The 20,700-nt window shown below is 46.6% G+C and overlaps 1 protein-coding gene across 1 annotated transcript; it reads left to right on the forward strand.

The window, feature by feature from the left end:
* Positions 1–6,035: 6,035 nt before the first annotated feature.
* Positions 6,036–19,982, forward strand: LOC149459266 (E3 ubiquitin/ISG15 ligase TRIM25-like). Its single transcript, XM_089681412.1, has 2 exons — positions 6,036–6,079; positions 17,359–19,982. Exon 2 carries the CDS (start codon positions 17,361–17,363, stop codon positions 19,116–19,118), a length of 1,758 nt encoding a protein of 585 aa, XP_089537538.1. The 5' UTR covers positions 6,036–6,079; positions 17,359–17,360; the 3' UTR covers positions 19,119–19,982.
* Positions 19,983–20,700: the final 718 nt, after the last annotated feature.

The raw sequence follows: 20,700 nt of genomic DNA on the forward strand, positions 1-20,700 counted from the left end.
AAGCAACCGAGCATGCTATGGGCCATTTGTGCCAAGGAATGCGAGGGACTCCCTGCCTCCATCTCCACAGCATACTGCCACGGTGCGTCTGGGTCCTCTGTCTCCTCCTCCTCCTCCTCTCCCAGATGCTCCTGCTCCTCCACTCCTGTCCGCTGAGTGGAAAAACCACCCATTTCACTCAATAATTCCTGAGCACAAATGTCCTCCTCTACCTCCTCCTCTTCTTCCTGTCCTGCCCCCACAGGGGTCATGTGGCGTTGAGATCTGTGCGCCACGTCTACCGCACCCTGACCAGCCATTGTTAACAGCATTTGTTCCAGGACGTGCAACAGAGGAATGACGTCGTTCATCCCATAGTCCTGCCGACTCACGAATAGCGTGGCCTCCTCAAAGGGCCTGAGCAAGCGGCAGGTGTTACGCATGAGCTGCCAATGGCTGACATCGAAGTTACACAGGGGAGTACCTTTATCCGCTTGTAACATCAGGAAATCGGTGATGGCCTTTCGCTGTTTGTAAAGGCGGTCTAACATGTGTAGGGTTGAATTCCACCTTGTTGCAACGTCGCAGATCAGGCGATGCTGTGGAATTCCGTTCTGCCGCTGCAGCTCAAGGAGGGTGTGCTTTGCGGTGTAGGAATGGCTGAAATGCATGCAAAGTTTACGTGACATTTTAAGGATGTCTTGCAGTGGGATGGTGGATTTGAGGAACCGCTTGACAACCAGATTGAACACGTGAGCCATGCATGGCGCATGGCACAACCTTCCTTGACGCAGAGCAGACACCATGTTCTTTCCGTTGTCGGTCAACATGGTTCCGATTTTCAGTTTGCGCGGAGACAGCCATCTGTCGATTTCTCTGTTCATTACACTCAGAAGTTCCTCCCCTGTGTGACTACGTTCGCCAAAGCATACCAGGTGCAGCACAGCGTGACACCGTTGCGCCCTGCACATGTGATATGCCGGTCGGGTAATGGGACTTGGCACGGGGGTGGCGGCAGAGGACACGGCGGAAGAAGAGGTGGTAGAGGCGGACATCTTTTGTGGACCAAGGACGTGCAAACGTGGAGGCAAAAGCGGCGTGACCTGTCCAAGTTGCTGGTGCGGCTGTGCCGGCACCACGTTCACCCAGTGGGCCGTAAATGACATGTACTGTCCCTGACCGTAGTTACAGCTCCACACGTCGGCGCTGCCGTGCACTTTGGCAGAGACCGACATGCTCAAAGACTGGCCCACCATCTCTTCTACATGTGAATGCAGGGCTGGCACTGCCTTTATGGCGAAGAAATGACGGCTTGGCACTCTCCACCGCGGCGCGGCACAAGCCATCATTTCTCGGAAAGGTGCTGAGTCCACCACTTGGAAAGGGAGGGACTGCAGCACCAGCAACTTGGACAGGAGGACGTTCAGCTTTTGCACCGTCGGGTGCGTGCTCGCAAACTGTTGTCTCTTGGAAACGGATTCCAAGAAAGACTGCTGACGGAATCCGTGAAGAGGAGTAGCAGGAGAAGGAGCATCTGAACGAGCGGAAGATGCCAACGAGCGACAACTCCCCTCAGCAGAGGTGTTGGAGCCTTGACTGGCTGATAGAGGGCGATTGACGTCGGGTGATGGAGCAAGTAACGGAGCGGGTGATGGAGCGGGGGCTGGGGCGGGCAGAACCGCCGTATCTTTATCACGGTTTTCCCAGGCCACCGAATGGCGACGCTGCATATGCTGACGCAACGCTGTAGTCCCAACATGGGCCCCCTGGCCACGCTTGACTTTCTGGCCACATAGTCGACATACGGCTACGTTTACTTCCTCGGGCGGCTTGACGAAAAATTGCCACACCGCCGAGTAGGAAACTTTGCCCCCGCTACTCCTCACTGGCTGACTGCTACTTCCTCCGTGCACACCGGCACCACTACTGGCCGTGGTGGTAGGCTGCAGTGGAGCTGGTGCTCTACTCCGTGGCCGTTTGCCTCCACTGACACTGCTGCGACCCTGCTGCCTCCTGGGCAACCCACCGACTGTTTTGCTCGCTGCCAAGCTGGCACCCTCTTCTCCTGATGATGCGGAAGAAATTGCCTGATGACGATGAGGCTGCCAAGTGCGATCAGCCTCATCATCATCAATTAGGGTCTCCGCCTCACTACTAGCCCCCTCGGCTGCGTGTGGGTCAGGAGACAGACCTGTCTCTAGACCGGCTACCGAGCCACTCTCCTCGCCACTACTTCTTCGCCTGGCTGCTGAAGAGGCGGATGTCTCCCCCCGTTCCTGACCGCCCTCTGTTAGCTCTTCCTCACTGTACAGTGGGGCTGAGCCCACAGCATGCGATACTTCGCTTGGTGAGGGAACACCAAAGGACAGGGGCAGGTAGAGGACACGTGATTTCAGTGGGCTTGCTCCCGGGCCATGCCAACTAACGGTTGTGTCTGACGTACCCACCGACCGTTGGCTGTAGGTGTCAGAGGTGACCTGGGAAGAGGAAGACGACTGAGCCAACCAATCGATGACAGCAGGGTTGTCGGTGGAGACACGACCGCTGGATGACACCGGGAGCACTGGCCTCTGGCTGCGACTAGTGCTGCCTCGACCCCTTCCTCTGCTGCCACGTCTGCTCGCTCCTGAAACATTGCCTCCTCTGCCACTCCTCTGCATGTTGTCTGACATACTCTTTAATTCAACGATTCTGTGTCCCTGAGTAACAATTCTGTGTCTGTCCCTGAGTAACGATTCTGTGGCCCTAACTCTGTCCCTAATACAGAGCGGTCTGTCTCTCTTGAATGACTGGAGGCTAATGGAGAATTCTAAGATGGCCGCGATTTATAGCTCCACCATTACACAGTGCTGGCTGGCTGGCTGCTGATTGGCTAATGCGATCACATGTCATGAATGAATGCATTATGGGTCAGCGCGCCTTGTCTGCGCGCCTTCCCAGAGATCCCCGCTCCGTCGCCACACGTCGCCGCCATTTTTGGGAAAATTCGATTCGCGCATCCGAAGTTTGCTAATTTTCGGATTCGGCGCGAATTGTATATTTCCTAATCTTCAAAACAAATTCCACTTCGTCATGTTCGATTCGCTCATCTCTAGCTATCACATTGCAGATCCTACCTTGACCAGCCGATGAACCCAAGGGAAATTTATATTCACAAACGCCCATTTAACTGTGCGTTCTGGTGAGTGTGCATTTCTTCAGCACTATATCGCACAGCACCTTATCAGGAGGATATGAATAGATGAGAGCACTTGAAGTCACCTTGATATCATCACATGAACTGTTTTATTTATCTATTCATTTATCTATATATCTATTTATTCATTTGTTTTTAGTGTTCCTCTTTTGTAGCTCTGCATCTTCTGATTTATGTTTCATGGGGTTTATGGATACCTGGTGCACAGCTGCTACTTTGCATTTATAGGTGCGCTCGTATACATTTTCTTTACTACCTGAATGACATGATTGGGAGGGGATTGGAACACCGGAATCACATGATTTGGAGGGCGGGGCCAATACTTTTGACAATATAGTGCATCTTCACAACTGCTTTGTGCATCCAGGTGGATTATACCTTTTTTTTTTTTTTTTTTTTTTTTTTTGAGCCAAATTACACTTTCATTTGGTGCTAATTGGTAATGGATATTGCCTGATATTGGTTTTTATTAGGAAATTTAGCCCAAAATAGTAAAAAAAAAGTCAATTTTAGTTGTATATTTCTTGCTTTGACCATAACCTACCACCAAAGAGAGGCATGGATTGGTAGGGGGGGTCTATCAGTGGGGGATGGACTCAGTAGTTGAGGGGTAGTGGTCTATCGTTGGGGGCAGTAGTTGGGGGTGGGGGAAGGCGGCAGTAGTTGGGGGGCGGTGGCCTCTCAGAGGGAGGAGTTGTATCTCAGTGGGGATAGGGGCGGTATTTGGTGGGGTTGGGATGAAGGATAGTAGTTGGGGGGTGGGAGTGGCGGTATGTCAGTGGTGGGTTGGGCATTGGCTGGTCTGTTGGTGGGGCAGTAGTTGGTGGGGTGGAGGTCAGTAGTTGGGAGGGTGAGGCTGTATCAGGGGGGGTAGGTGGGGGTCTATCAGCAGGAAGTTGGGAGGGTGAGCATGTGTTGGGGGTCTGTCAGTGGGGAGCTGGAGGATAGTAGTGGAGGGGGCCCATCAGTGGGGCAGGGATCGGCAGTTGGAGGTCAGTAGTTGGAGGGTGAGCATGTGTTGGGGGTCTGTCAGCAGGGAGTGGGAGGATAGTAGTGGAGGGGGTCCATCAGTGGGGCAGGGATCGGGAGTTGGAGGGTGGAGGTCTATTAATGGCACCCCCACTTACAGGCTCCCAACCTCCCAAATCCCCTTCCCCATTGACCCTCAAGCCTCCCCATCTTCATGCTACGCCCCCCTGTATCCCTGGAAATCCTGCCCCCCGCTGGGCTGTTGCGGAGAATCATGAAGCTGTGTACGGACCATGGTTATCGCGAATCGGGAGTTGACCTGCTCGGTGGTCACGGTGTAGCAGGAAGATCTGCAGCTCGGCACTCGGCTTGTTTGGCCTGAAGATCTGCAGCTCGGCACTCGGCTTGTTTGGCCTGAATTCGGCGCATGTGCAGTTGCTGCAGGGATACATGGTCTCCCCATACACACCTTCATGCTACACCGGCCACTGGGGTTAATGGGGGTGCTTGAGGCACACAGACGCCCCGAAATTGGGATCTCACAGCACAATGATCGGGAGCTGAGCGCACCACCCATTGCACCTCCAAATGCCAAACATGTGATCTCCAGTTGTCTTACATTAACCACCTTCCGTCCGCCCTATAGTCCAATGACGGGCGCAAGGTGGTTCTCTCGTTCTGATAGGACATCATATGACGTCCTACCAGACTCACTGCGCATGCGTGGCTCAGGGAGCGCGTAGCGCAGCGATTGCTGGTGCGCTGTGTTCCTCAGACACAGCGGATCACAAAAAGAGCCTAAGATGTCGGCTCGGTCATGTGATCAGCTGTGTCCAATCACAGCTGATCACATGTAAACACGGAAATGCCGGTTATCGGCATTTCTCTCCTCTCGAGCTGTCACGCTGAGAGAGGAGAGGAGAGCCGGTAGCCGGCTTTCCGCAGAGGGGACATCTACACTGATCATCAGGGCTCTGATTAGTGTGCCCTGATGATCATTGTGGCCCCAGAAGTACCACCTGTCAGTGTCCATCAGTGCCACATCAACCACATGTCAGTGCATACCAGTGCACATCAATGCCACATAGTGCCCATCTGAGCTGCCTTTAAGTGTCACCCATCAGTGCCAGTCAGTGCTGCCTATCAGTGCCGCATATCAGTGTCATGCATCAGTGCTGCCTTTCAGTGCCCATCAGTGATGCCTACCGGTGCCTCCTCATCAGTGCCCATCAGTGATGCCTGTCAATGCCCATCAGTGCCGCCTACCAGTGCCTCCTCATCAGTGCCACCTATCAGTGCCCATCACTGCAGCCTCATTAGCGCACATTAATGAAGGAGAAAAATCACTTATTTACAACATTTGTATAACAAAAACTAAGAAACATTTTTTTTTTTTCAAAATTTTCAGTGGTTTTTGGTTCATTTAAGTAAAAATAAAAATCATCGGAGATTACCACCAAAATAAAGCTTTATCTGTCTCAAAAAAAGATAAAACATTCATATGGGTACAGTGTTGCATGACCGCACAATTGTCATTCAAAGTGTGATAGCGCTGAAAGCTGGAAATTGGCCTGGGGGCAGGAAGGGGGTAGAAGTGCCCTGTAGGCGAGGGGTTAAAGAGGATTTACCTTCAAAAAACGTGCATTTATTTATTTTTTTTTAAAAAGATGGACTTCCCCTTTTAAAAAAAAAAAAAAAATTGTAGTGGAGGTCACATGTTTCCTGTCCAGAGTGGAGCTCCGGCTGAGTCCTCCCACAGAGCAGTGTGACCTCTAGTGTCTGTTGGAGGAATTCCTGTGTGTCCTATGCAGTTTATGATGTATTTGGTCTCACGCAAAATGGCCGCCAGCCGAAGCCTCAGCTAAACCGACTTTGTCCTCTAGTGTTTGGGGGAGACGCGACAGGAAGTGGTGTTGTGTGGACCGTTGAGGAGAGGTGAGGATCGGGGAGGGATACATGGAGGAAATGATCAATAATACAGGTTATAGGGGATCAATAATCAGTGATATGAGAGGGGAAACATGGTGGGGAAGGGGAGGACAGAGTATATATCTGATTTATAGAAGTCCCAACAGTCTGTACCAGAGGAGCTGACGCTCTAATGCCCCCTCCCCCGCAGTCACATCAGTCTCTGCGGGGGAGGGGACATTAGAGCGTCAGCTCCTCTGGTGCGGAGACTGATGTGACTGCGGGGGAGGGGACATTAGAGCGTCAGCTCCTCTGGTGCAGTCACATCAGTCTCCGCACCAGAGGAGCTTACGCTCTAATGTCCCCTCCCCCGCAGTCACATCAGTCTCTGTACAGAGGAGCTTACACTCTAATGTCCCCTCCCCCACAGTCACATCAGTCTCTGCACCAGAGGAGCTTACACTCTAATGTCCCCTCCCCCGCAGTCACATCCGTCTCTGTACAGAGGAGCTTACACTCTAATGTCCCCTCCCCCTACAGTCACATCAGTCTCTGTACAGTAGGAGCTTACACTCTAATACCCCCTCCCCCACAGTCCCATCAGTCTCTGTACCGGAGGAGGAGCTGACGCTCTTAATGTCCCCTCCCCCACAGTCACATCAGGTGACACTATAGAAGCTCCTCCGGGTGATCAGTGTGGAGTTCCCCACAAATATTGGTTGTGGAATTATCAGCTCAGTCCGGTGTGTGTGGTGATATGTGACGTGTAGAGAGAGATGTTTTTTTTTTTTTATATGTGCACATGGGAGGGCTAAAAGGGGGTAAGGAGGGGGAAGTGCTTGGGTGTAACCATGTTTTTTTAGCACCTTTCTTTTACTGAACTTTTCCTATGACCCAGGGGAGCAGAAGTCCTCCAATGTGCAATGTGGGGTCTATGGGGGGTCTATTGACGCTGATGGCGTACAGATAGCACTTCCTCTCTTCTGTAGTTGCCAGGGAAGGTGACAGCAGAACCCGTGAAGCATGGTGGGGGGTAAAAGGAGGGTTGTCGGTTCTCACCTCAGGGTCAGTGACTTTTATTGCGGTTTGTCACCTCAAACAAGGCCTGCGCCTAATTTATGACAGACTTGTTCCAGATTCACCAGATTCAGGTCCTTTATAGAATCTTAAGCCGGCTATAGATGGGGTGATATTTGGCTGATCCAACCGGAACCGGATTTCGGTCCATCTAGGGCAGTGTTTTTCAACCTTTTTTGTGCAAAGGCACACTTTTTTCATGAAAAAAATCACGAGGCACACCACCATTAGAAAATGTTAAAAAAATTTACCTCTGTGCCTATATTGACTATATATAAAGTAATTCTCTTGAATAGGAATCAAACACAAAGAAATTATTTTATAATTACTTTATTATGAAATAATAAAGTATTTTATAATTGGACCCGGGGGCCGGACCAAGAGTAGATGAATGATGTGTATGTGTCATCCATAGTAAGTATAGTAATATTCCCCCATAGTAAGCATAGTAATTAATCCCCCATATAGTAATTCATCCCCCATAGTAATTAATCCCCCATATAGTAATTCATCCCCCATAGTAATTCATCCTCCATATAGTAATTCATCCCCCATAGTAATTCATCCCCCATATAGTAATTCATCCCCCATAGTAATTCATCCCCCATAGTAATTAATCCCCCATATAGTAATTCATCCCCCATAGTAATTAATCCCCCATATAGTAATTCATCCCCCATATAGTAATTCATCCCCCATAGTAATTCATCCCCCATATAGTAATTCATCCCCCATAGTGTAATTCATCCCCCATAGTGTAATTCATCCCCCATAGTGTAATTCATCCCCCATAGTAATTCATCCCCCATAGTAATTCATCCCCCATATAGTAATTCATCCCCCATATAGTAATTCATCCCCCATATAGTAATTCATCCTCCATATAGTAATTCATCCCCCATAGTAATTCATCCCCCATATAGTAATTCATCCCCCATAGCAATTCATCCCCCGTATAGTATTTCATCCCTCGTATAGTATTTCATCCCCCGTATAGTATTTCATCCCCCGTATAGTATTTCATCCCCCATATAGTATTTCATCCCCCATATAGTATTTCATCCCTCATATAGTATTTCATCCCCCATATAGTAATTCATCCCTCATATAGTATTTCATCCCTCATATAGTATTTCATCCCCCCATATAGTATTTCATCCCTCATATAGTATTTCATCCCCCCATATAGTATTTCATCCCTCATATAGTATTTCATCCCTCATATAGTAATTCATCCCTCATATAGTATTTCATCCCCCCATATAGTAATTCATCCCTCATATAGTATTTCATCCCCCCATATAGTATTTCATCCCCCCATATAGTATTTCATCCCTCATATAGTAATTCATCCCTCATATAGTATTTCATCCCCCCATATAGTATTTCATCCCCCCATATAGTATTTCATCCCCCCATATAGTATTTCATCCCTCATATAGTAATTCATCCCTCATATAGTATTTCATCCCTCATATAGTATTTCATCCCCCATATAGTATTTCATCCCCCCATATAGTATTTCATCCCCTCATATAGTATTTCATCCCTCATATAGTATTTCATCCCCCCATATAGTATTTCATCCCTCATACAGTAATTCATCCCTCATATAGTAATTCATCCCCCATATAGTATTTCATCCCTCATATAGTATTTCATCCCCCCATATAGTATTTCATCCCTCATATAGTAATTCATCCCCCCATATAGTATTTCATCCCCCCATATAGTATTTCATCCCCCCATATAGTATTTCATCCCCCCATATAGTATTTCATCCCCCCATATAGTATTTCATCCCTCATATAGTAATTCATCCCTGATATAGTAATTCATCCCCCCATATAGTATTTCATCCCCCCATATAGTATTTCATCCCTCATATAGTATTTCATCCCCCACAGTACTATTCCCCCCCCCCCCTTCTAGTAAGCCAAGTCCCCCGTGTCAATTCACTTACCTTTTGCGTTCCTCTCGCTGTCTTCCCGCGCCGTTCGGGTCTTCAGGGCGGACTGTGAGAGGAGCCTAGCTCCCCTCCCCTCACGTTCGGCACGCTGCCCCGCCTACACACATCCTGACAGCCACATCCGCAAGCCGGATTAAAAGGTCCGCGCGGACTTTTGGGGCTGCCAACCGAGAGGAGGCAGGGGAGCGGCCGACCGAGAGGAGGGAGGGGAGCAGGCGCCCGGCACACAGAAGAGCCGCATTAGACTGGGTAAAGAGCCGCATGTGGCTCGCGAGCCGCGGCTTGCCGACCACTGAATCATTAGATTCTAATGATTGGTCTATTTGTGAGCCGAAGCCACATGTTACAGATGAAATTGGAATTTTTCCCACGGCACACCAGACAATATCTCACGGCACACTAGTGTGCCGCGGCACAGTGGTTGAAAAACGCTGATCTAGGGCACAGATGTCAAACTGGCTGCCTCCTTATGTATTATACATGGAGATCATATCCCCCCCTTATGTATTATACATGGAGATCATATCCCCCCTTATGTATTATACATGGAGATCATATCCCCCCTTATGTATTATACATGGAGATCATATCCCCCCTTATGTATTATACATGGAGATCATATCTCCCCCTTATGTATTATACATGGAGATCATATCCCCCCTTATGTATTATACATGGAGATCATATCTCCCCCTTATGTATTATACATGGAGATCATATCCCCCCTTATGTATTATACCTGGAGATCATATCCCCCCTTATGTATTATACCGGGAGATCATATCCCCCCTTATGTATTATACATGGAGATCATATCTCCCCCTTATGTATTATACACGGAGATCATATCCCCCTTATGTATTATACACGGAGATCATATCCCCCCCTTATGTATTATACATGGAGATCATATCCCCCCTTATGTATTATACATGGAGATCATATCCCCCCTTATGTATTATACATGGAGATCCTATCCCCCCTTATGTATTATACATGGAGATCATATCCCCCCTTATGTATTATACATGGAGATCATATCCCCCCCTTATGTATTATACATGGAGATCATATCCCCCCCTTATGTATTATACATGGAGATCATATCCCCCCTTATGTATTATACACGGAGATCATATCCCCCCTTATGTATTATACACGGAGATCATATCCCCCCTTATGTATTATACATGGAGATCATATCCCCCTTATGTATTATACATGGAGATCATATCCCCCCTTATGTATTATACATGGAGATCATATCCCCCCTTATGTATTATACATGGATATCATATCCCCCTTATGTATTATACATGGAGATCATATCCCCCCCTTATGTATTATACATGGAGATCTTATCCCCCCCTTATGTATTATACATGGAGATCATATCCCCCCTTATGTATTATACATGGAGATCATATCCCCCCTTATGTATTATACATGGAGATCATATCCCCCCTTATGTATTCTACACGAAGATCATATCCCCCCTTATGTATTCTACACGAAGATCATATCCCCCTTATGTATTATACACGGAGATCATATCCCCCCTTATGTATTATACACGGAGATCATATCCCCCTTATGTATTATACACGGAGATCATATCCCCCCCTTATGTATTATACACGGAGATCATATCCCCCCTTATGTATTATACACGGAGATCATATCCCCCTTATGTATTATACACGGAGATCATATCCCCCCCTTATGTATTATACATGGAGATCATATCCCCCCTTATGTATTATACATGGAGATCATATCCCCCCCTTATGTATTATACATGGAGATCATATCCCCCCCTTATGTATTATACATGGAGATCATATCCCCCCTTATGTATTATACATGGAGATCATATCCCCCCCTTATGTATTATACATGGAGATCATATCCCCCCCTTATGTATTATACATGGAGATCATATCCCCCCTAATCTCCTCTTCTCAAGAGAATAATTTCAGTTCCTCTAATCTTTCCTCATAGCTGATCTCCTCCATGCCTCTTATCAGTTTGGTTGCCCTTCTCTGTACTTTCTCCAGTTCCCCAATGTTCTTTTTGTGAATTGGTACCCAAAACTTAACTGCATTTTCCAGATGAGGTCTTACTAATGATTTGTACCCGGGAGGGGGGGGGGGTGATATGATCTCGCTCTCTGGAGTCTATACCTCTTAACACAACAGAGGAATTTGCATGACATTAAGCTTGTGATCTACCAGAACTCCCAGATCCTTCTCCACCATTGACCCCTCCCCAGTTGTACCCCCCCCCCAGTATGTATGATGCATATTCTTATCCCCCAAGTGCAGAACCTTACATTTATCACCATTAGCCCTCATTGGCCCCATAGTCCCCCAATTACACAGAGCAATGAGGGCGGCTTGTAAGTTGGAGACATCCTGTAAGGACGTTATTCCCCGGCACAGCTTGGTGTCATCTGCAGAGACTGGAATGGGATTTATAATATCAGACCCCATATTGTTTATATATATATTATAAAGTAAGGGTCCCAACACTGAACCCTGGGGTACCCCACTAATAACACTGAACCTTGGGGTACCCCACTAATCACACTGAACCCTGGGGTACCCCACTAATAACACTGAACCTTGGGGTACCCCACTAATCACACTGAACCCTGGGGTACCCCACTAATAACACTGAACCTTGGGGTACCCCACTAATCACACTGAACCCTGGGGTACCCCACTAATAACACTGTACCTTGGGGTACCCCACTAATAACACTGTACCTTGGGGTACCCCACTAATAACACTGAACCTTGGGGTACCCCACTAATAACACTGAACCTTGGGGTACACCACTGACACCCCTAGACCATTCAGAGTATAAATCATTAACCACTACTCTCTGAATACGATCTTTTAGCAAGTTACATACAGATTTGTCCAGCCCGTAGACTTTACCTTACACATTAGCTGTGTGTGGGAAGTCTGTCCAAGTATACCACGTCCCACAGCCACCCCTCTAAGTGTACCGCGTCCCACAGCCACCCCTCCAAGTGTACCACGTCCACAGCCACCCCACTGTCCAAGGTTTGGCTCACCTCCTCATAAAAAGAAATCAGATTTGTTTGACTACTTCTGTCTTTCATGAATCCATGCTGTCTGTTGCTTAAAATATTTGTTTCCAGCAAGAACTCCTCTCTGTGGTCTTTTATTAAACTCTCCAGTATCTTCCCAACTATAGAAGTTCCACTAACAGGTCTATAATTACTTGGGAAAGATATTGACCCCTTTATAAATATTGGCCCCACATAGGCCTTACACCAATCCAGTGGTACTATGCCAGTCATTAAAGAGTCCCTAAAAATGAGAAACAATGGCTGTGAGATGACAGAGATGAATTCTTTAAGGCTCCCGTGGGTGTATGCCATCCGGTCCAGGGGCTTTATTCACCTTTATTCTGTCTAAATATTTCTGGATCATATCAATTGTGAGCCAATGTAGATCATCTGGGGGGTGTCAGTACCACCCCCCATTATGGACAAGAGCCCCCCAGTGTTCCTTTGTATACACAGAGCTGAAGAAGGGATTTCATACATTGTCCTTCTCTTTGTCCCCAGTCACCCCCCTAGATGGTTCTGTAAAGGGCCTACATGCTGGGACCGGACCTTTCTACTATTCATATATTGGAAGAATTTTTTTGAGGTTGGTCCTGCTATCTTTTGTAATCTGTTGTTCATTTTCCATTTTTGTGGCCTTTTTCCTTTTTGCATATTCTGTTATATTCTTTGTAATGTGTAAACAATGATCGCGTTCTTTCATTTTTATATTTAATAAAAGCTCTTTTCTTATCTATAGCTTTTGTAACTTTGGCCGTAAGCCACATAGGTTTGATTTGTAGCCTTTTATACTTGTTGCCCATGGGACTATATCTTGCAGTGTGGTCACATACAGCCTTTGAAGAACTTCCATTTCTGTGTTGTGTTCATTGATGCCAATATTCCCTCCCAGTCTAAGTCTTGGAGAGCAGCTCTCAGCCTTGGAAAATGAGCTCTCTTGAAATTGAGCATTTTTATTCTTCCCGTATGTGCTCGCTGTTTACAGCAAACAATAAATGAAATCAAGTTATGGTCACGGCTACCCAGATGTTCTTTTATATGGACATTCGTAATAAGCTCTGCATGGTTGGAGATGACCAGGTCCAGCAGAGCATCATTCCTAGTTGGGGCCTCTATGACCTGTACCATAAAATTGACCTGTAGAAGGTTTATATATTTTTGCCCTTTTACTGTTCCTGCAGTACCATTACTGCAGTCAATTTCCGGGTAGTTAAAAGCCCCCATTATTATCACTGTCCCCTCCCTTGCAGCTTTTTCGATCTGTGCAAGGAGCTGAGTTTCCACTTCGTCATTAACACTGGTAGGTCTATAACAAACTCCAATGATGACCTTTGTAGTACCACCCCCCATGTGCAGTCCCACCCATAATACTTCAGCCTCATCACACTCTCCATCAACTAGGTCCTCTTTCACACTCACTCTGAGATCACTTCTCACATAGAGACAGACACCACCACCTTTCCTATTCCCCCGTCTCTCTGAAAGAGAACCTAGCCAGGAATATGAATGGCCCAGTCATGTGAAGAATGAAGCCAAGATTCAGCAATAACAATTCAATCCTAGTTCTCTTTATGCACCAAACCTTCCAACGCACCGATTTTGCTTGGCAGACTTCTGGCATTGGTGAACACTTTGATTTACACCTTGTTCACAAACATTTTGTGTATTTTTTTTCCCATACAAATGGTACCAATTTCACTGGTGGTTTGTAACATGGGAACCTTTTTATCATCTGCCATAGCCCTCCCCCATCTTTTCCCATTGCACCCACCAATAAGTACTGACCCCTGTATGATCTATCTACACCATTATAATCTAATTCTCCCTCCCCCCTCCATCCTAGTTTAAATACTCCTCCAACCTTCCCGTGAAAACCCTCCCCCAGCGCAGCAGGCCCCCTTCCATTTAGGTGCAACCATCTCTAGCATATACAGTCAGGTCCATAAATATTGGGACATCGACACAATTCTAACATTTTTGGCTCTATACACCACCACAATGGATTTGAAATAAAACTAACAAGATGTGCTTTAACTGCAGCCTGTCACCTTTAATTTTGAGGGTATTTACATCCAAATCGGGTGAACAGTGTAGGAATTACAACAGTTTGCATATGTGCCTCCCACTTGTTAAGGGACCAAAAGTAATGGGACAATTGGCTTCTCAGCTGTTCCATGGCCAGGTGTGTGTTATTCCCTCATTATCCCAATTACAATGAGCAGATAAAAGGTCCAGAGTTCATTTCAAGTGTGCTATTTGCATTTGGAATCTGTTGCTGTCAACGCTCAAGATGAGATCCAAAGAGCTGTCACTATCAGTGAAGCCATCATTAGGCTGAAAAAACAAAACAAACCCATCAGAGAGATAGCAAAAACATTAGGCGTGGCCAAAACAACTGTTTGGAACATTCCTAAAAAGAAGGAACGCACCGGTGAGCTCAGCAACACCAAAAGACCCGGAAGACCACGGAAAACAACTGTGGTGGATGACCGAATAATTCTTTCCCTGGTGAAGAAAACACCCTTCACAACAGTTGGCCAGATCAAGAACACTCTCCAGGAGGTAGGTGTATGTGTGTCAAAGTCACCAATCAAGAGAAGACTTCACCAGAGTGAATACAGAGGGTTCACCACAAGATGGAAACCATTGGTGAGCCTCAAAAACAGGAAGGCCAGATTAGAGTTTGCCAAACGACATGTAAAAAAGCCTTCACAGTTCTGGAACAACATCCTATGGACAGATGAGACCGACATCAACTTGTACCAGAGTGATGGGAAGAGAAGAGTATGGAGAAGGAAAGGAACTGCTCATGATCCTAAGCATACCACCTCATCAGTGATCATGGTGGTGGTAGTGTCATGGCGTGGGCAAGTATGGCTGCCAATGGAACTGCTTCTCTTGTATTTATTGATGATGTGACTGCTGACAAAAGCAGCCGGATGAATTGTGAAGTGTTTCGGGAATATTATCGGCTCATATTCAGCCAAATGCTTCACAACTCGTTGGACGCTTCACAGTGCAGATGGACAATGACCCAAAGCTGACTGCAAAAGACACCAAAGAGTTTATTAAGGGAAAGAAGTGGAATGTTCTGCAATGTCCAAGTCCATCACCTGACCTGAATCCGATTGAGCATTTCACTTGCTGAAGACAAAACTGAAGGGAAAATGCCCCAAGAACAAGCAGGAACTGAAGACAGTTGCAGTAGAGGCCTGGCAGAGCATCACCAGGGATGAAACCCAGCGTCTGGTGATGTCTATGCGTTCCACACTTCAGGCTGTCATTGACTGCAAAGGATTTGCAACCAAGTCTTAAAAAGTGAAAGTTTGATTTATGATTATTATTCTGTCCCATTACTTTTGGTCCCTTAACAAGTAGGAGGCACATATGCAAACTGTTGTAATTCCTACACCGTTCACCTGATTTGGATGTAAATACCCTCAAATCAAATCCATTGTGGTGGTGTATAGAGCCAAAAATGTTAGAATTTTTAGAATTGTGTCGATGTCCCAATATTTATGGACCTGACTGTAGGTTGCACCCCAATGAAAAGTCAGCCCAGTGCTCTAGAAACCCAAATCCTTCCTTTGTACACTAGGTCTTCAGCCATGCATGGAGTTCTCTAATCTCCCCATCTTTCCTGAGTTGTGCATGGCACAGGTAATATTTCAGAGAATATCACCTTGGAGGTCCTTCCCTTCAACTTGCAACCTAGTTCTTTAAATTTGATTCTTAAGGAGCCTCCACCTTCCATGTATTCTGTCATTGGTTCCAACATGAACCAAGACAGTTGGGTCATGCCCAGCCCCTTCCCGTAATTTATTAATCCGGTCCACCACATGCCGAACCCTGGCACCAGGGGGACAGCAAACCATTTGGTTGAGGCGATCCTGGCGACAAATTATTCTAACAGTCCTTTTGCTTATAGAATCCCCTGCTACCACCAGCTGTCTAGACTTTTCTGCACTACAATCACCACCCCTCCCAGATGGTCTGCTCTCCCGGCTGTTAGAGATAGCAGTGACATCCAGGGTTGCCACCCCCACATCTTCACCCAGCTTGGCAAATCTGTTTGAGTGCACAACCCCAGGGCCAGCCTTCCTTTTCTGTGAGCCCCTACTACTCCCTCTCGTTACAGTAACCCATCTTCCTACCTGAAAATCCAGATTAGCCCCTCCACCCTCCACATAAATCCCATTAGCTACCTGCTCAGAGAGCAGAAGACCCCTTTCAGAACACCATATAGTTCTGTGTATAGCAGCATCTCTCACGTAAAATGATGTCTGCTGTACTCCAAGACTTCACGCATACTGACAAAAGGCTTCTAGGAACCCTGACTTTTATAGGGAGTGGCTGCCCATTAAAAAACCTCCAATTATTAACCAATTCTAAGCCACCTGATGAAAGTTTAAAGGTTAATAACTGCATATTTGGTAATTTGTTGCTATGGCAGGCAAGAGTTGAATTAGTTTGCCATTTATCCCTACTGCAAATGGCTAGGGCTCAGGTCGCAGTCAGGGTCCATTCAAACTTTACGGTCTTTGCTAGTGGCAAATGATTATCAATCATTGGATGCTATGGCTGCAAGCAAGTGGCCAACTTAGTTTGCAGTTTCCTCTAACCACAAATGATTTGGACTCACCTCAAGCCCATGCTCGTCTTATCACTCAAGAGCTTTCAGTCTACCGTTGTGTCAGTACATGACTCCCCTCACTGCTATAACACATAATGGGGATTAGGAGGGGGTGCTCAGTGGGTTCTGATACCCATACTACAATACATCCTCTCAGTACTGGAAGGGACCTTTTCTGACTGATGACACCCAAATTGTGTCAGAGCGACCGCTATATTAGACAACTTCTCCTCGACGTTTCAAATCTTGGCTTGTTCAGCTGGAACTGGCTGAGATTTGAACCATGTGCAGTATGGGCTGAATGTACCAGAGTTGGTTGAATAGGCAACTTGGGTACAACCAACCTTCCAGATTTAAGAAATTTTGCTCCGTCTATGGTTGGCCTTAGTTGTAAAAACAGAAGTCCACAAGGTGGCAAGCATCCCATTGGACTCAACCCCCCCCCCCCCAGTCATCTGACACACTTTACAGAATGGCTGAATTCCTAGAGGTCAGATACTTTCAACTTTTCTCTCTTGTCTTTCAGAAATGGCGTCTGCTGACCTGTGGAATGAACTGGAATGTTCCATCTGTCTGGACATTTATACAGATCCTGTAACCCTGAAATGTGGACACAACTTCTGCCAGGATTGTATTGGTCGTATGTTGGATACACAAGAGGGGTCTGGATGGTATTCCTGTCCTGAATGCAGAGATGAATTCCAGGAGCGGCCTGCACTGCGGAGGAACATAACACTACGTAATATAGTGGAGAATTTCATGTCTTCTCAGCGAAATCAGGAGTCAACTGGGGTCTTCTGTACTTACTGTATTCACACTCCTGTACCGGCTGTGAAATCCTGTCTGATGTGTGAAGCTTCTCTGTGTGACAACCACCTGAGAGTCCACAGCAAGTCACCAGAACACGTCCTATGTGACCTCACCACTTACCTGGAGACCAGGAAATGCTCCATCCATAAGGAACTACTGAAGTATTACTGCACCTTGGACTCCACCTGTATCTGTGTGTCTTGCAGTATGGTCGGAGAACATCGGGGACATCAGGTGGTGAGTCTAGAGGAGGCCTATGAGAAGAAAAAGAAAAAACTGAGGAATGTTCTGCAGAAACTGATGACAGAGAGAGAGGAGACAGAGAAGAGAATCCAGAGTTTGCAGGAACGCAAGGGGAAAATCCAAGGAAAAGCAGATGATGAAACCGAGAGAGTCACTGCCCTGTTCAGAGACCTCAGAAGACGTCTGGAAGACTTGGAGAAGAGAGTCCTGAGTGAGATCTCCAGGCAGGCAGAGCGGACCTCTCGATCGCTGTCTGATATGATCCAGGATCTGGAAATAAAGAAGGAGGAGCTGTCCAGGAAGATGGGGGACATTGAGAAGCTGTGTAAAATGACGGATGCACTGACTGTCCTACAGGAATCGGACTTGTGTGATACTGAGGATGGAGATGAGGACAGAGAGAGACATGAGAACCTCCTCCATGATGGAGGGGATGTGGATGTGGGGGGGATCTCACACATATTACACACGGGTTTATCTGATATCATGTCTGGGGTAAATGTACAGAAATGTACAGGCACACATGTCTCTCCACATTCTACTTCATGGGACAAAGTTAACATCAATGATGAACCATCTAGGAGACATCCCCAACCCACTCCCACCACACAATGGTCATACCGCCAAGCTAGAGGACAAAATATTGGGGCTAAACAGAAAACATGGGTGGTGTCGGGGGTTACAGACATATTACTGGATGTGAGGACAGCCGGTCATCATCTACTTGTATCATACGACAAGAAAACTGTGTCCAAGTCACTACATTCAACTTACCCAGAAACACCAGAGAAATTTCGTTGTTCTCAGGTGTTAAGCATTCAGAGCTTCTCCTCGGGGAGACATTACTGGGAAGTGGATGTCGGACGGTCACAGATCTGGAGAGTCGGGATGTGTTACCCCAGTATAGACAGAATAGGATATCATTCAGGGTTGGGATATAATGAGAAGTCCTGGTGTTTGGAGAGGAGGAGGTATAATCAGTACTCGGTGCTGCATGACAATAATCAGATCCCATTACCCGGCGGTGTCTTCAGTAACAGATTCAGGATATATCTGGATTATGAGGCCGGGCGGATCTCCTTCTATGATCTGTGTGACCCGATCCGACACCTCCACACCATCACCACCACCTTCACTGAGCCCCTCCATGCCGGGTTACGTGTAGGGAGTGGTTCCTGTATAAAGATATGTGGGGAGGAATCCAATGTGAGAAAACCGCCCAGAGACTGGTGACCTCACAGGATGGAGAATCCGGTGAAATACCCAGCCGATAGGAGGAAGTAGTGGACAAGAACCACCATTCCTGATGACAGCTCTGGGGCCATCATCTTCATCCTAAACTTCACCGCCTAGTGTGTCACTGAGCAGGAACAAGCATGCAGGAGGTCAGATTATTTCAGCTTCACTGGTTGCATGCTTGTTCCGGGTCAGTGAAACATGAGTTAGTTTAGTGAGGATTGGGGTTAGCCCCGGAGCCTGCACCTTTAATAATGTATCTATAGCCAATGTGTGTTTTCAATTTTAGATGAATTGGAGATGTATTAGAACCTTTTTACTGCTATCCGGGACTCAGCCAGAGAAATTTCCATTTACTTCCTGTCCTGACAACAATTTACCAGACAGGAAGTGAGGGGAAATCTGACAGCAAAACAGACCGATAGACCGGATACAAAAAAGATTTTCTTTATTAGAATAGGGGAAGGCTAGAACCCCGTCTAGGGCAGGAATTGAGGGGACATCTCTGTAATGGACCTGCAGGTTGTAGTAAAATCTTGGCAGGGATTCTAATACCCCCCCTTGCGCACCCTCTCTCCCCCGCGCACCCCCTTCATCCAAAACTAGAAACATAGGTTTTATCTGAACAAACATTTTAGTATCCACAATGCAATGATCCTTCCTAATGTCCTCATAGATGCCTTGTGTGACAAATCAATTTATCTGTGATTGCTCCTCCCCCTTACTCTGGCTGTAATAACTGTCACTATTAACACAGCCAGTGCTAGCCTTGTTCCTATTGGTTATGCTGTACAGGGGGCGGGGATTGATATCTGTCAATGTTCTTTTCTTTCCATAATAAACATGTAAATGATAAACAGATATCAGTGTTGAGCGATTTATTGTGGCCGTGTTTTGTGTGCGTGGTATTGTGGACAGGTGGGGGGGAGGGGGGTATACAGTATCAGGAAGGGGAAACATGGTAATATTTTATTTCAGGTACTTATATAGTGCCGTCAATTTACGTAGCGCTTTACATATATATTGTACATTCACATTGATCCCCGCCCCCGAGGAGTTTACAATCTAAGGTCCCGAACTCACATTCATACGTACACATACTAGGGACAATTTATAGACCGGAAGCAACCTATCAGCATGTCTTTGGAGTGTGAGAGGAAACCCATGCAGGCACAGGGAGAACATGCAAACTCCAGGCAAGTGGTGCCGTGATCAGGATTTTAACCAATAACCCCAGTACTGCCAGGCAAAAGTGCTAACCACTTCGCCACTGTGCTGCCCAATTGATCAATGATTGGATAGAATGATGGGTCAGCTTGGACTATTATTAGAACCACCTTTCACCCCTCCGGTCCCAGAACCTTGGAAGGAAATTCGTTTTTCTATGCTTTACTAAGGATCAAATGACCTTTCTAAGTGCTTATATGCTAATGTTGGGTTCTTTATATAATAACAGGTTCGCTTGCTAGAACGACTTTTTCAGAATCGTGTTATTAAAACAAATTGTTGCTCTCCGGATCCTTGGACTCTCTTGCCATGGAACATAGAGACAATTGATCTCCTTGTCCTACATCGAGGT

Source organism: Staurois parvus, unplaced genomic scaffold, assembly GCF_062004578.1.
Source record: "Staurois parvus isolate SC_StPar_1 unplaced genomic scaffold, SC_StPar_1.0 ptg000266l, whole genome shotgun sequence".
Lineage (NCBI taxonomy): Eukaryota > Metazoa > Chordata > Amphibia > Anura > Ranidae > Staurois > Staurois parvus.